Source organism: Oryx dammah, unplaced genomic scaffold, assembly GCF_014754425.2.
Source record: "Oryx dammah isolate SB20612 unplaced genomic scaffold, SCBI_Odam_1.1 HiC_scaffold_25, whole genome shotgun sequence".
Lineage (NCBI taxonomy): Eukaryota > Metazoa > Chordata > Mammalia > Artiodactyla > Bovidae > Oryx > Oryx dammah.
Genome location: NW_024070209.1, coordinates 77,374,866 through 77,390,661, shown reverse-complemented (window position 1 = coordinate 77,390,661; position 15,796 = coordinate 77,374,866). Strand labels below are relative to the sequence as shown.

The 15,796-nt window shown below is 39.2% G+C and overlaps 1 protein-coding gene across 2 annotated transcripts in view; it reads right to left on the bottom strand.

The window, feature by feature from the left end:
• The window catches only part of LDAH (lipid droplet associated hydrolase), a 97,142-nt gene that overhangs the window by 21,324 nt on the left and 60,022 nt on the right, over positions 1-15,796 (bottom strand). Inside the window, exon 5 of one of the 2 annotated variants that reach the window (XM_040224913.1) lies at positions 7,855-8,089. The exons of the other annotated variant lie outside the window; for it this stretch is intronic. Coding sequence (XP_040080847.1) covers positions 7,855-8,089 — 235 coding nt within the window. The remainder of the gene's footprint in view (positions 1-7,854; positions 8,090-15,796) is intronic. 2 annotated transcript variants of the gene reach the window in all.

Genomic DNA, 15,796 nt, shown 5'->3' with positions numbered 1-15,796 from the left:
ATCAAAAGGATCAGTTCAGTTCAGTTGCTCAGTCATGTCCAACTCTTTGCGACCCCATGGACCACAGCACGCCAGGCCTCCCTGTCCATCACTAACTCCCAGAGTTTACTCAAACTCATGTCCATCAAGTTGGTGATGCCATCCAACCATCTTATCCTCTGTCATCCCGTTCTCCTCCTGCCCTCAATCTTTCCCAGCATCAGGGTCTTTTCAATGAGTCAGCTCTTTGCAGCAGATGGCTGAAGTATTGGAGTTTCAGTTTCAACATTAGTCCTTCCAATGAACACTCAGGACTGGTCTCCTTTAGGATTGACTGGTTGGATCTCCTTGCAGTCTAAGGGACTCTCAAGAGTCTTCACCAACACCACAGTTCAAAAGCATCAATTCTGCACTCAGCTATCTTTATAGTCCAACTCTCACATCCAAATATGACTACTGGAAAAACCATAGCATTGACTAGATGGACCTTTGCTGGCAAAGTAATGATAATCAGGTAATTTTGTGGACTTGGCCATGAAATTTAAAAACTCAGATGAAACAGACAGTCTGGACACAAATTTGAAGCTCACTTGACAACAGATAGAGGCTTCCCTGATGGCTCAGCAGTTAAGAATCTACCTGCAATGCAGGAGACGTGGGTTCGATCCCTAGGTTGGCAAGATCCCTTGGAGGAGAAAATGGCAACCCACTCCAGTATTCTTGCTTGGAAAAGAAATCCCATGGACAGAGGAGCCTGGCTGGCTACAGTCCATGGGTTTGCAAAGAGTCAGACACGACTGAGTGACTAAGCAGGCATGACAATAGGTAACCTCAATAGTTCTCCTATCTATTAAAGAAATTAAATTTGTAATTTAAAAGCCTCTCCACAAAGAAAACTCCAGGGCAAGATGAGTTCATTGGTCCATTCTGTGAAATATTCAAAGAAGAAATAACATTGATTCTAAATAAATACTTCCAGAAATGACTACACATATATGGTTATTTAATTCTTGACAAAGGTGGCATTTCAGAACAGCAGAAAACAGGTGGTCTCTGGTAGGCAGAATTCTCAGATGACACAAACAATCCTTGCCCTTTTATAATCAATCCCCTCTGAGTGTGGGTGAAACCTGTGAGTAAGATGACATATTGCTCCCATGACTAGGTTATGTTATAAAATGGAGATGACTTTAAGGGAGATTATCCCAGTGGGCCTGACCTAATCACATGAGTCCTTCAAAATCTGAGTTCTCTCTGGCTAGTGGCAGAAAAGAAAGTCACAGAGTTGGTTTGAAGACGGAGCCCATGTGAGAAGGATATGAAACTAACTTCAAGGAGCTGAGAGGGACCCCTTGCTGACAAACAGCAAGAAGATAGGGACTACAATCAAAACGCCAAGTGAACTAGATTCTGCTGACAACCTGAATGAGCTCAGGAGTGGACTTGGGGTATGCAGGGGGCATAAAAGAGGCTTGTGATATCCAGGCAATAGTGATTCTTGAGCTGGGTGGAAGTTACATGGGAGTTTTCTTTCTGATCATTCATGGAGGTAAAAACATTTTTATGTTTCCGCCACTTTTCTGCAGTGTTATTCTTGAATTAGTAAAATGTATAAAAATTCAAAAAACATGTAAGGAATCTTTTATTTCTAAAAAGCAAAATTTTCATCGGGGGATGTGCTTCACCTTTATTCTCATTTTTGTTTTTCCTGGTAATTTCCCATCTAAGTACACTTTTTCATTGTTTGCTTTTAGAAAGTAGAATACAAGTTTCCTTTTCAGTAACTGCTCCAAGGAAGCCATCCTTTTCTTCCCTCAGAAATGCTCATAACACAACACAGTGGTCAGAAACAATAATACCACATAGAAGTGTAATTTCCTAAGGGGAAAACACATTTCTCCTGGCAATGACTGTTGATAGCATTCCTGGAAACCCAGCAGAAATCACAATTTCAAGCACCACAGTGAAGGAAATATCTAGTAGTAGGAGTAATGGAGAAAGAAATGGCAACCCACTCCAGTGTTCTTGCCTGGAGAATCCCAGGGACAGGGGAGCCTGGTAGGCTGCCGTCTATGGGGTCGCACAGAGTCGGACACGACTGAAGCGACTTAGCAGCAGCAGGAGTAATGGAAACAAAACATGAAGGGAAGAGAATGATTTAGAAGGATGGTACTTACTTTCATTTCATAACAAATCCAAATACAGGTGTTAAAAAACCTCACTGAACCTAATGTTCTATTTTATTTGCTACCATCATCTTCTGAAACCTTCTTAGTGTTTAAATATTATTACAGGACTTCAACTCACAGTGGAGTGGCGAAGGAACGAAATAAAGCCTGGCTAAAACCGGAAGACCAATAGGACATTCGTGTCACAGGCTAAATGCTATCACTAAATTCTCCAAGTAAACATAATCTACAACAGAAGGCTGCCTTCTGTGTAATTAACCTAATCACCTACCTTAATGCCATTTTGTCCATCTGGAAAATTCCCAAGTCATCTTCAAGTCCAAATTCATTTGTCTTCTCCCTTATTTACCTAGGTAGAACTAGTTTCTCTCTTTCTTGGTACCATTTCTGCCCTGTCTCTGTGTTCATATCAGTCTTAACTGTGATATATTAAAATTCCTCACACTGATTTCCTCTACCATGCTATATAAATATAAATGTAAATATAATGTTAGGGTGATTTTATATATATATATATATCAACAGCTATATTTCATTTATTATCTCCAGTGATTATCCAGGTCCTTGGTTCATGGCAAGTGTTAGTAAGGGTTGTTAAATAAAATAAATGGGTAGGGACTGAGCTGGTGTTTTTCTTTTTAGGGGAAGGTTTGTGGGGAGGGTCAGGAGGAAAAACCTACTGCCTTCCTTGAGGTAGAGCAAGAGCTGGTATCACAAGAGTCTAGACGCTGACATGGGGAAGCCAAGTTGGCAGGTATTCGTTGATCTGATTTGTAAACAGATAGTCTTATCAATGTGACAGAGTTCATCAAAGTAAAACACAAACTCAAGGCATATGATTTTTAAAAAGTAATACAACTTTTTAGAGGGGTAGATAATTTAAATATATATATATATACACACACACACATAAACTTCCATAGAAAAAAATAATAAAACCTTCTTTGAGTCATTTAATTCTAAAGCAGAGGTGATATTCTAGTACCATATCTAATTACCTTTTGCCTAAACCCTAATACTGACCACACACAAAAAAAATTTTTTTCCTTCACTGCTAAATTTAAGGCTAAACTTCCACGAATAATTAAAGCTGAAGTTGGCTTTTAATGGATTTTCCCAAGTTACACACAAAAATGAGAGACTAGGTAACATGTGAGTCCGGTTTTGTCTTATTCAAAGTATTATTCTGGGATTAAGTAAAAAATATTCTGAGAAGAAATTTGTGATTCTTTAGTGAAGCTTATGTGTTATTGAATAGTTTTCAGTTCATATAACTGTACATGCTTTTAAAAGTTATTTCCATATTGATTAAGGAAAGGGAAGATTACAAAAGTCTCTTACAAGAATGCCTGCAACAAAAGTAAAGTAATCTACCAGGAATGCCCTTTGTCTGCACTATGTTTTTCTAATTAGGTAAGTGAAAGGAATTAAGACATCAATTTGGTCTAACTAACAAAAAGACTCTAGAATATTTTTTAATGTTAATTATCTTGACCTGTGATACTGCTAAGCTAAAATATATTTGCCTTTAGCTTTGATCAGAAAATCCAATTTAGCTGTCTCAGTGAGAAGTCTATTTCTCATGAAACAGAAGAACATCTATTATAAAGAAAATACATAGTAGCAACTACTACAGAATTAAACAAAAAAAAACACCCATACATTTTCTTCACAAGTAATATGCAAAACAATCTAGTTACATAAATTGAATTGATGAACACATGGTGAAGTTTATGAAGTACACTAACTGAATTAGGGCTACTCTATCTTGAATGCAGGATAGGAAAGGAGGTTTTACTCAGTCTGGTAAAGAGGGCTAATACACAGACTCGCAGCCTATAAGAACTGCCATTTTTGCCAAAAGGACAACAGCATTTGAAATATCTGAATAGTTTGGTTCCTTGAACTTTTCAGACCTTACTACCACAAAAAAATATGTGTATAAACTAAAGGATACAGAAAATCTGTTTCTATCCAGATAGGTCAGGATTTATTATCCACCACTTGGACTGGCAAACTTCCTCCGTTTGTTTCCGTAAGATTTCTACTGAAGCACAGACATTACATAATGTGCAAACACTGCAAGTCCTCCTTTTAGGAGGTAAACTGGTCAGACTGGTATACTGGAGGTCATTGTCTGGATGATAGTCAAACCACAGAGAAGTAAGTCTGGAGGAGGGAGGTCTGCAGAGTATAGATTTCACCACTGTGAATGATCTCAGATCTGGTATTCCTTTCCCCCAATGAGCCCTCTCTTTCTGTAAAATGAAAATCATGTCATCAACTCAAGTGGTTGGGTGAAATATTGATTAACCTTCACCATTCATGGGATAGAAGCTCAGGAGGAATACACTAATCATCTTCAAGGGTCAGGGATTTAAGAATATCAGCCTCTCTCAGCTGGGACCTTCTTCCATTTGTCCTAAGCAAGGTAACAGGAATCACTAGTGGGATGGCCAGGGCAAGTCTGGGTAAAGGTACGTTCTGTGGTAGCCATTGCAAGAAGAGGCAGGGGTGAATTAGTATCCAAAGTGGAGAGGTAAAAAGATGCTGGCTAGGATGATGGAGATGCTTGGTTAAGGATTAGCCTACTGTCATGAGTAGAAGATTGAACATTCTTGTAGAGAATAAACCAAGAACACAAAGCAGAAAGAACACAGGTAATTCTTGCCTTCTTTTTCTTTACCCAAAGTTATTATAGATGGGGTGAGTAATGAGGGAAAAAAAGAGACTACTAAAGTATTGGTTACTTGGATGTTAGAAAGACAGATCTATCAATAGAAGGAAGAGAACAGAAAATCAGAGAAGGAAGGGATGTCAGAAATACAAGGCTGTGCTCCAAAAGTTTGTTTGCAAGTTGATTGTTTGGAGATGAAGCAACGTGGCTGAGTGTTTAGTCTGGTTTACAGTCTATTTTGCACATCGTGTAACTGTACTATGGGAAAGAAATTCCACAGTTCCCCCAAGCAACAATGCAGATGGAAGGCTCTGGTTGCCTTGAGTCACGGAGGGGAACGTGTCCTATGCCCAAACTGTCTTGCTCCTTGATGCCTGCATGCAGGGTTCCCAAAGACTCAGGAGGAGTCAATCACTGCAGCTGAAAGGAAGATTCCTTTCTCTTGAGCACAACTTATGGAGCCTACGTCTTCAAGAGGGAATTTATAATTCTGGTGCAGAAAAACTGAAAAAAATCTTTACATAAGTATCTGTTTTAATAGAAAAATATTAAACAGATCACATGTCATATATAATGTGTTATACAATCACTAACTATATATAGGAAAACAAAACTTTCTTAACATCCCATGTCTTGATTTGGGTTTAGAGAATACTGCTAAAGAGGCAGAAGGAAAGCACAAGTCTATCATGAAACCCATATGCCTATCAGAAACCCAGATGTTTGGGGTGAAGTGTTCTATGTGCGTGCATACTTAGCAGCTCAGTTGTGTCAGTCGTGTCCAACTTGTGGCAACCTCATGGACTGTAGCCTGCCAGACTCCCCTGCCCATGGGATTTCCCAGGCAAGAATACTGGAGTGAGTTGTCATTTTCTATAAATTGAATCCTGTTGGTTGATATGGTTGCTGAATTCACCTATATCCTTGCTAACTTTCTGTCCTATGATTCTACTGATTGTTGAGAAGGATATTTACGTATCCAGCTATAATTGTGGATCTGTCCATTACTCCTTTCAGTTGTACCAGTTTTTGCTTCATGTATTTTGCAGCACACTTGTTTTGTACATACACATATTAGAATTACTATGACTCCTTAGTAGATTAACTCTTTTACTATTATCATTATGTAATGTCCCTCTCTGTTCCTGGTAATTTTCTTTGCTCTGAAGTCTACTTTATCTGATATTAATATAATCATTTCTGGTTCATTTTGATTAATATTTGCATAATATATCTTTTCCCATTCTGTTACTTTCAACCTACCTATATGATTATGCTTTAACTACATTTTCTGAAGATAGCATATACTCAGGTTACGTTTTTAAATTCATGTTGTCAATCTTTATCTTTTAATTGGTGTATTTTGACCATTTACTTTAATGTAACTATTGGTAATGTTAGAGCTTGTTTGCCATTTTATTATTTGTTTTCTGATAGCTATCTGTTTTCTATTTTTCTACGTTCTTTCTCTGGCCTGTCTATGTGTTACTGAATGTTTTAGAATTCTATTTTGATTTACTTATAGTGTTTTTGTTTTTTTAAATATGTCTCCTTATGTAGATTTTAAAGTGGTAATTCTAGGTATTTCACTGAGGGTGTATGACTTACAGTCATTGCCATTTTCACTTACTAGGCTATTTCTTTCTCTTCTATGAGGGGAAAAATAAGGGGCTGGACCAGCAGGTCCTCAAGGGACATCTCCAACTTCAGTCTTCAGTCATTTTTATGACTGTTCCAAGCCTGGGTCCCTTCTCCCTATCTTATCTTCTTCCTCTCCCTTGCTAAGCCTATAATAAACAATAGGTGTTGGTAGAACATTGTTGAGGGGGAAGTCCATAAATACAGAAATTAGACTGAACTTTGTATTTGTGATGACTGCTTCTTGCTACTTAGAAAAACACGTCCCGCGTAATCTGTGGCTGTATAACTATAAAGGCAGGGGTGTGACTTGTTTCTGAATTTACTATGCACATGAAATTGTGGGAATCAAGGTAAGTGAGCACCATAAACTTTAGACAGTAGTCCTGCTTTTATGCTTGACTGGAACAAAGAGACAGCAGCAGCAGCTACCGTAAAAGCAAGCTTAACACAGTGGCATACTGCTGGAATTTGAACACTACCCACTAGTTGTGTGACTTCAGGCAAACTATGTAACTTCTCTGAACCTCAGTATCTTCATCTGTAAAATGGGGACAGGAATACCTGAACTTCATTAGTTCTTCTGAGGACTACAGGGAAAAGCTTAGAACAGTGCTATTAGCTGCTGCTGCAACTGCTGCTATACCATTTATTGGAGGCTTATTATAAATAAAATACTAGATAGGCACTTTGCATAAATTATCACATTTAACCCTGTAATAATCTTTTGAGGTACAGGATATTATCTCCATTTTATAGACTATGGAGGTAGCATAATTTTATTATTAAAATCATTTGTAAATATAGTATAAATTAGTACTAACTAAAAGATAAATTACATTTAAAAATAACATTCAAAGCCAAAAAGTAAAGTATCAAAAACATTCCCTGGCATATTCAGAAACTATAATTAGTAAAGCCTCCAATGTTATACTACCATGACTACTATTTATTACTTTTTAAAATCTCTCCAAAAACTTCTAAAGAGCAAAGCAAAATCATAGTTTATTCACTCTATGGAGATATTAGGCCTGGTTTCCTTGTGCTGATTTTTGCAGTTTATACACTGAGCTTAATAGGGAACACCGTGGATTCCTGTAAGGGACTCCATATATAGTAGACAGAGAAGAATTCTTTCTCATTGTCCTACAGCTAGAGTAGAGAATCAGAAGGATAAGGTTTAAAATTAAAGCCTGATGAGGCTTCTCCGTCATTTAGAATATCCCTATTTTCATTTTGTTTCTAGTTTTAAACTTTTAGGAGAAAAATATAACAAATAATTCCTTGTTTGAGACTCACCCACTGTCTGAGGTTATTCTCTTAACACTTTCTGATATAAGAATAAACATATACACTTTAAAATGTGCTTACCAAAGCAGAATGGTTCCAACATATTCAGACACAAAAATTCCCTTGGTATGTCCATCATTTGAAGGACCATTCTGGTCATCAAGGACTTGATTTTCTCAGGCCATGGTTTAAGCAATAAGTAGCAAGGAACATAGAGAGCATATCGAAGCCAGCACAAAAGAGGTGTGGCAAACTTGCCTCTGGGTGACTCAGACATTCGCTCAATTGTTGGAAAAAGCAGAATGGAGCGAATTACCTATAATGAAAAAAAATTTTTTTGATGAGAAGTTTTCCTAAGGGATAAGTTACTGCTTTCTCATTTCTTCCATATAGTATCCACAGATGACTAGGTTTTAGAACATGGCTAATGATCTATTAAGACTGAGAGGTACCATCTACTGCCTTCTCAGCCCTCAACCAATCTAGGTAGGATATAAGGATGTCCCTCAAGTTGAAGGGGTTAATTTTCAGGATGAAGAGGAAATCAGATACATAAGTTTTTGAGTATGACAGCAACTCCCACTCCTTTTGAAAGATTGCTGAAAGTAGAAATGAATTTACCATGTTAGTGGATTACCAATTTGACTAATGATGCCCAAAGAGATTAAAACTACAAAAAATATTCTATTTCTAGTCAGAATTTCTTTTATTCATATTTGGAGATAGTTCACATTTGAAAAGCTCCTCTATTCTGTAACCTTACCAGCCAAAGATAATCTTTAACAGGACCATATGTATATATGCTGCTGCTGCTTTGTCGCTTCAGTCATGTCTGACTCTGCGCAACCCCATGGACTGTAGTCTGTCAGGCTCATATATGTGTGTGTGTGTGTGTGTGTGTGTGTGTGTATGTGTGTATATATATATATATACACACATACACATATAGGCTGTATTGAGTCTTCTTGTTGCACGGGTTTGTCTCTAGTTGTGGCACGTGGGGGCTACTCTCTAGTTGTGATGCGCAGGCTTCTCATTGTGGCGGCTTCTCTTGTTGTGGAGCACGGGCACTAGGGCACAAGGGTTTCAGTAGCTGAGGTTCCCCAGGCTCTAGCACTGGCCTAATAGCTGTGGCACAAGAACTCAGATGCTCCACAGCATGTGGGATCTTCCCAGACCAGGGACCGAACCTGTCTCCTGTGCTGGCAGGTTGATTCTTTACCACTGAATCACCAGGGCATCCCAGGATGAAATTTATTCTTAACAACTGATTCAAAATCAATAAAGCATGCATGCTCAGTCATGTCTGACTCTTTGTTAGACATGGACTGTAGCCTGCCACTCTCCTCTGTCCACGGAATTTTCCAGGCAAGAATACTGGAGCAGGCTGCCATTTCCTTCTCGAGGTGATCTTCCTGATCCAGGGATCGAACCTGTTTGTCTCCTGCACTGGCAGGTGGATTCTTTACCAGTGAGCTCCTTGCGAAGCCATGGATAAGATTAGTGTCCTTAAAAGGACAGACACCGGAGCTTGCACTCTTCCCAAGAGCAGGAAGAAAAGAGATCTGGAGAACACACAGAGAGAAGATGGCCATCTATAGGCCAGGAAGAAGTATCACCAGAAACTGATCATGTTAGCATGCTGATATTGGGCTTCCAAACTCCAGAAATAAGAAAATAAATGTCAGTTGTTTAGGCCATCCAGTCTATGACATTTTGTTAGGCAGTTCGAGCATACTAACACCTAGCTCTTAATACCATAGTTAATTTTTGTTTGTTAATGAACCTGATACAAATGTAATCATGCAGTGTGTTTTTATTTTACTTGCTTCAATCAATATTGTTTATAAGATCCATCCTTGTTGATGCATATAGAAATAGCTCATTACGTTTGCTATCTAGTTTTCCATTGTAAGAACACAACACAATTGATTTTATAGATAGATATCTGGGTTGTTACTACAAATATGCTGATATTTTTACACATGTCTCTTGTGCATGTATTTCTGTTGACTATGTCATCTCAAAGTAGAAATATGTGGCCAAATGGTTGCACATGTTAGCTGCAGTGTTAGTAGGTAGTTCCAAATAGTTTTCCAAACAACTTGTACCAGTGTACTCCCCTACCATCAGACATGGGCTTCCCTGATAGCTCAGACGATAAAGAATCTGTCTGCAATGCAGGAGACCTGGGATCAATTCCTGGGTTGGTAAGATCCCCTGGAGAAGGGAATGGCAACCCACTCCAGTGTTCTTGCCTGGAGAATTCCATGGACAGAGGAACCTGTCAGTCCATAGGGTAGCAAAGAGTCACACATGACTGAGGGACTAAGTATACACACATACCATCAGACATTAGGATTCATAGTGTTATATATCCTCATACTTGGTTCTGGCAAACTTTGTAATTATAATTGTAATTGACTAACCTGTTATTTGGAGGTATTTCATTATGGCTCTGACTTAAGATTTTTATGTCTTTTTATGTTTTGGCAACATTTTCTATACATCCTCTGAAAATGTCTTATTTAAGTCTCACATTTTTCTATTAGAACTGTCTTTTAAATTATTGATTTGTAGAAGGTACTTTTTAGTCTAGATACCAGCCCTTTTTCATGTTGTAGTTCTTGACTTGCCTGTTCATTCCTTATTCTTATTATTTTTTTTAAAATGGAGATAAACTCTTCTGTTTGATACAATTGAATTTAATAGTCTTTTCTTTTACAGCTATGGTTCTCTGTCCTTGGTTAAGAAATTCGTCTACAACCTCAAATCATGAAGATATTATTTTTTTTCATTTAAAAAATATTTTAGAAATTAGATTTTTCAGAAATTGGATAATGCTAACTTCTTATCCATTCTACAGTGTGGATTTAAGCCTTGGGCTGGGTTTAACTTTACTTGTGAGTCTATTCCTTTGATTTTGGGCATCAGTGATTTACCATTTCCTTTAAGTATTTACTTTCCTCCTTCTGGATGAACTGGATGTATTTCTCCCGGTAGGACCTGAGAGTAAAGGTGGGGCTTTGTGGACTCAGTCTCTTTCTCACCTTCTACCATCAACGGTCCTTTTTCATAATAATCTATTTGATGGCACGGACCAAACGTTACATTGATCAGGTAATACCTGTCACTCTGCCTTCATGTCTCTCTCACTGATAGAGAACAGGGATTTGAGAGTAAAAACTGGGGAGGACCCTTCTTTCTAATCATATCTTCTTGTTCTTCCTTGGTTGTATCTAGCAGCTAAGGGCTTAGCTATTTCCTACAGGCTTTTCCTTTTCTCTCAACAATATCTGAGATCTTTTCGTTGCTTCTTTTTCAGTCACAATAATCTGTTCTCTGCTACATGTCCTTCTCTGTCACGTAACTAAGAATATACTGTTCCCTGAGGCCTGCATGATGACTAAATAAAAGACTTTCTTTGGGAGCTGAGAACCACAGCCTTTTCAGATGATTTTTAAAATGCTGTATTGGTAACAACATGTTGCAAAATGCTCATGATGTGCTTTCTGAATGAATGCTGAGTTTCTGCGACCTTGGCATCTTCTCAAGTACAAAGCAGAGGAGAAGCTGGATGGACTGTCCTGAATGAAGGCCTATGGAGCATTTGTGGGCACTGGTGATGCAGATCACTGTGGGTTCCAGAACGTCAGGGATGATCCAGAATCCTCCAGTCAGAGCCAGCTGCCTGCGTTTCGGTGAGATTACACAAAGGTTACATATAAAGAGTCACACAAAGGTTACGGGGTCTCTGTGAAGTCTGACTGGACAAGAAAAGTCAGTTAAAGGAATCATTCTCCCTGGATGCCACTTCCACAGTGAATTCCAACTCAATGCATTTGAACACAAACAGAGGAGGAATGGCATCAGCTTCGGAATCGCAGGGCTTTATGGGTGTTTGGTCACCTTCCTCATCCCCTTCTAGCGTCACATAGGGATACAGCATTCCTGACCCACCCATGATGACAATTACATTGAGGACACAGGGTAAGCAGGGTACAGAGCACAAGCATCCCAGCGATAGTTACCATCAGTCTCGGGAAGCATCGGTAAAGAATCTGACAGCCTCTGACATCTCCAGGGCTCCTGAACAGGTCTCCCTATTCTCACTGTCCACATATAGTAGGCAAACTACTGCTTCGCCTTCACTTTTCTGTCCAAAGATATTCTTCAGGACTGCTCCCAGTGGCTCAAACAGGGCTGCTGTCTCTCTTCGACATGTGGAATATATCCTTCAGAGTGGCAAAAATTAAGAAATCTAACAATATACCAAGTACTACTGATGTGGATCAATAAGAACACTTATTATGGCATAATTGCTAGCCTTTCCGCTTCAGTTTTTGAAAGTACAGTCACTTTGGTGGGTGTCTGGAGCTCCACACAGAAAGTAAATTTCATCATGTTGTCTAATGTTAGCAGTTTGATTCAGGGCTCTAGCATTTCACTTGGATACCAAACAGCATGGTTTTTTAAGAGTCTGAGAGGGAGAAACAATAAAAAAGTCTTTTAGCAACTGGAGAGGTGCTACAGTTAACCACTGACTTTGTATCTTCAAATTCAGATTTCTTCCCCTGCCTTTTGGGTAATTTTAGTGTCATGAGTCCTTTAATTCCTGTAAGAGCTACAAATGTTCTGCTGGTCTTAGGACTTGAGAGATTTCACACAGGGGTGGGTTTATATGGAGCAATCTTTGGTACTGAGAGGAAGGGCTTCATACTGCCCTGCAGGATCCTCCCCGCTGAAGGGCTACGAAGAACTTCATTCCCCATTGCACAGGAAAAGTTCTCCCTCGACACTGGAAAGCAGGTTTCTTTAGCAGCTGCAGTGGCAGCAAAGAAGATGATGAAGAAACCAACTTCTGAGCTTTAGCTGGGCTCTCTTTTGTTACTCCCACCTGGAGCAAAAGGAACCCAATCTGGTAAGGAAGCCAGGTTGGCCACAGTACAGTCACTGCAGGCTCCTTGGCAGCCAATATTATTCAATAATATCTCTAAGAGTTTGATGGCCTAGTCTTTCACTTTTTCAGTCCATAATCTACCTGAAACTGATTTTTACGTGTGGAATATGGGTCTAACAATTTTTCTCCATATGGAAACTCAATTGTTACAGCACTATTAACTGCAAAGGCAGTCCTCCCCTGCTTTTCTGCTGTGATACTTCAGTAGCAAATCCTGTATGTGAAAGGTCTTTTCCTGGGCTCTCTAAGCTGTTCTACTGACCTTTTCTAACTCTGTGCCCAGAGCACAATGTCTTATTTACTAAAACTTTAGATTTTGGTATTTGGTAGAGTAAGTTAAACCCCATTTTCTTGTTCTTCAAAAATGGCTTGAGTATATTTGGCTTTCTGCATTGAATATGGATATGAGTTTCATTTATAAAAATATAATTATTAAGTAATTAAGAGATGATACTAGTAAGTTTCAAGTCCTATGGTGGGGTAGGAAAAACAGAAGATAATGAAAAAAGACTGGAAACTGCTGGAAGTGGGGGTGTAGCTCTAAACGAGGTGTTTTAGTGAAGGCTTCAGAGAAAGGTGACATTTATGCAAAGGCAGCTACGGAATGAGCAGAAGATATTTGGAAAAGGAGGTTTTCTGGGAGAGGGAAGTGCAAGTGCATAGGCCATAAGATAGAACCTAATTTGGTGTTTAAGAGAGACTTCTCTGGTGGTCCAGTGGCAGAGACTCTGTGCTCCCACTGCGGGGGGCCTGCTCAGGGAACTAAATCCCACATGGCACAACTAAAGATATTGAGTGCTGCAACTAAGACCCAGTGCAGCCAAATAAATAAATAAATAAACATTTTACAAAAAGAGAGAAGCAGGCAGGGCAGTACAGCTGGAGCAGAGTGTGTGAAAGGAGAGCAGCTCAGTTGTGACCGTCATAATCACAGGGGCAGCAGCGGATGGATGGTCCAACGGGCCTTTGGTTTCCACTCTGAGTCATCAAAAAGCTTTTGAAGGGTTCTGAAAACAGGGATGATATGTTTGACTTCCATCTTAATAAGATTACTTGGCTATTGCATCCTTACTAGTGTCCTAGAAGTACTGTATCAATGAAATTTCATGATTAAAAAAAAGTAAGAGTTAGAAATATTGGTGGCAAAGAGTCAGACATGACAGCGATTGAAACAGAAATATTGGAAGGTAAAGTGACTGTTTTTGGTTTATGTTTAAAACGTTAACAAAATTTCATGTATAAAAATAATAGCTAAACACCAACATAAAAAGAAATGTACTACACTTATCTAACGGAGAAGGCCATGGCACCCCACTCCAGTACTCTTGCCTGGAAAATCCCATGGACAGAGGAGCCTGGTAGGCTGCAGTCCATGGGGTTCCTAAGAGTCGGACACCACTGAGCGACTTCACTTTCACTTTTCACTTTTATGCATTGGAGAAGGAAATGGCAACCCACTCCAGTGTTCTTGCCTGGAGAATCCCAGGGACGGGGGAGCCTGGTGGGCTGCCGTCTCTGGGGTCGCACAGAGTCGGACATGTCTGAAGCGACTTAGCAGCAGCAGCAGCAAGACTTATCTAAAGAGAACTTTAAAATCCAAAGGGTCATTTGTTCTTCCATGGCAAAGGAGATATAAATTCTCCCACTAAGTTAACGGATCAATTCAATTCATTCAATCCCAATTAAATACTAAATAAGATGATCCTTATTTTGAAATTTGACAAATTATATTAATGTTCATCTGGAAAATGAAATACATCAAACCTAGAAATTCTGAAAAAGAAGAGAAAGAGGGGAGATCAGCTCTACTGACAGTACACATTATGAAGCCACAATAGTTAAAACTGTATGATCAGAAAAGGATCACACAGCTCAGTGGAACAGAAATGAGTCTAGAAACAGATCTGAACATATATGGGAATTAAATTTATGATAAAGGTATCAGTGGAGGAGAAAAAAAAAAGCTGATACATAAATGCAGGCAAATAGATGGGGAAACAATGAAAACAGTGACAGACTTTATTTGTTGCTGCTGCTAAGTCGCTTCAGTCGTGTCCGACTCTGTGTGACCCCATAGATGGCAGCCCACCAGGATCCCCCCTCCCTGGGATTCTCCAGGCAAGAACACTGGAGTGGGTTACTTTATTTTTGGGGGCTCCAAAATCACTGCAGATGGTGACTGCAGCCATGAAATTAAAAGATGCTTGCTCCTTGGAAGAAAAGCCACGACCAACCTAGACAGCACATTAAAAAGCAGAGACATTACTTTGCCAACAAAGGTCCATCCAATCATAGGTATGGTTTTTCCAGTAATTATGTATGGATGTGAGAACTGGACTATAAAGAAAGCTGAGAGCCAAAGAATTGATGCTTTTGAACTGTGGTGTTGGAGAAGTCTCTTGAGAGTCCCTTGGACAGCAAGGAGATCCAAACAGTTCATCCTAAAGGAAATCAGTCCTGAATATTCATTGGAAGGACTGATACTGAAGCTGAAACTCCAATACTTTGGCTACCTGATGCAAAGAACTGATGCTGGGAAAGACTGAAGGCAAGAGGAGAAGGGGACAACAGAGGATGAGATGGTTGGATGGTATCACCGACTCAATGGACATGAGTTTGAGTAAATTCTGGGAGTTGGTGATGGACAGGGAAGCCTGGCGTGCTGTAGTCCATGGCGTCGCAAAGGAGTCGGACACGACTGAGTGACTGAACTGAACAGAAATGCAGCTGGGAAAACTGGAGAACAGAATTATTTAGAATAGCAAAACATTGGAGATGGATGTCCATAATTATGATTGGTTACATAAACTATGATACATCTATCTAATGGAATATTATGGTATAATGAACATTAAGTAGATCTGCATGTGCTAATAATGAGGGTATTCTAATTCTGTTTATTCTTTGAAATAAACTGGTTGGAATTGTGAGTAAAAGGGAATTAGCAAGCTTCAAAGGAGACATTCTAAGCCTTGGGGCTCATATGTTCTCTGGACTTTTTATCCTGAAAGCACAAAGGTAATTTTGTTTGAAAATTAGACATCACTGAATAATGCAATCCCC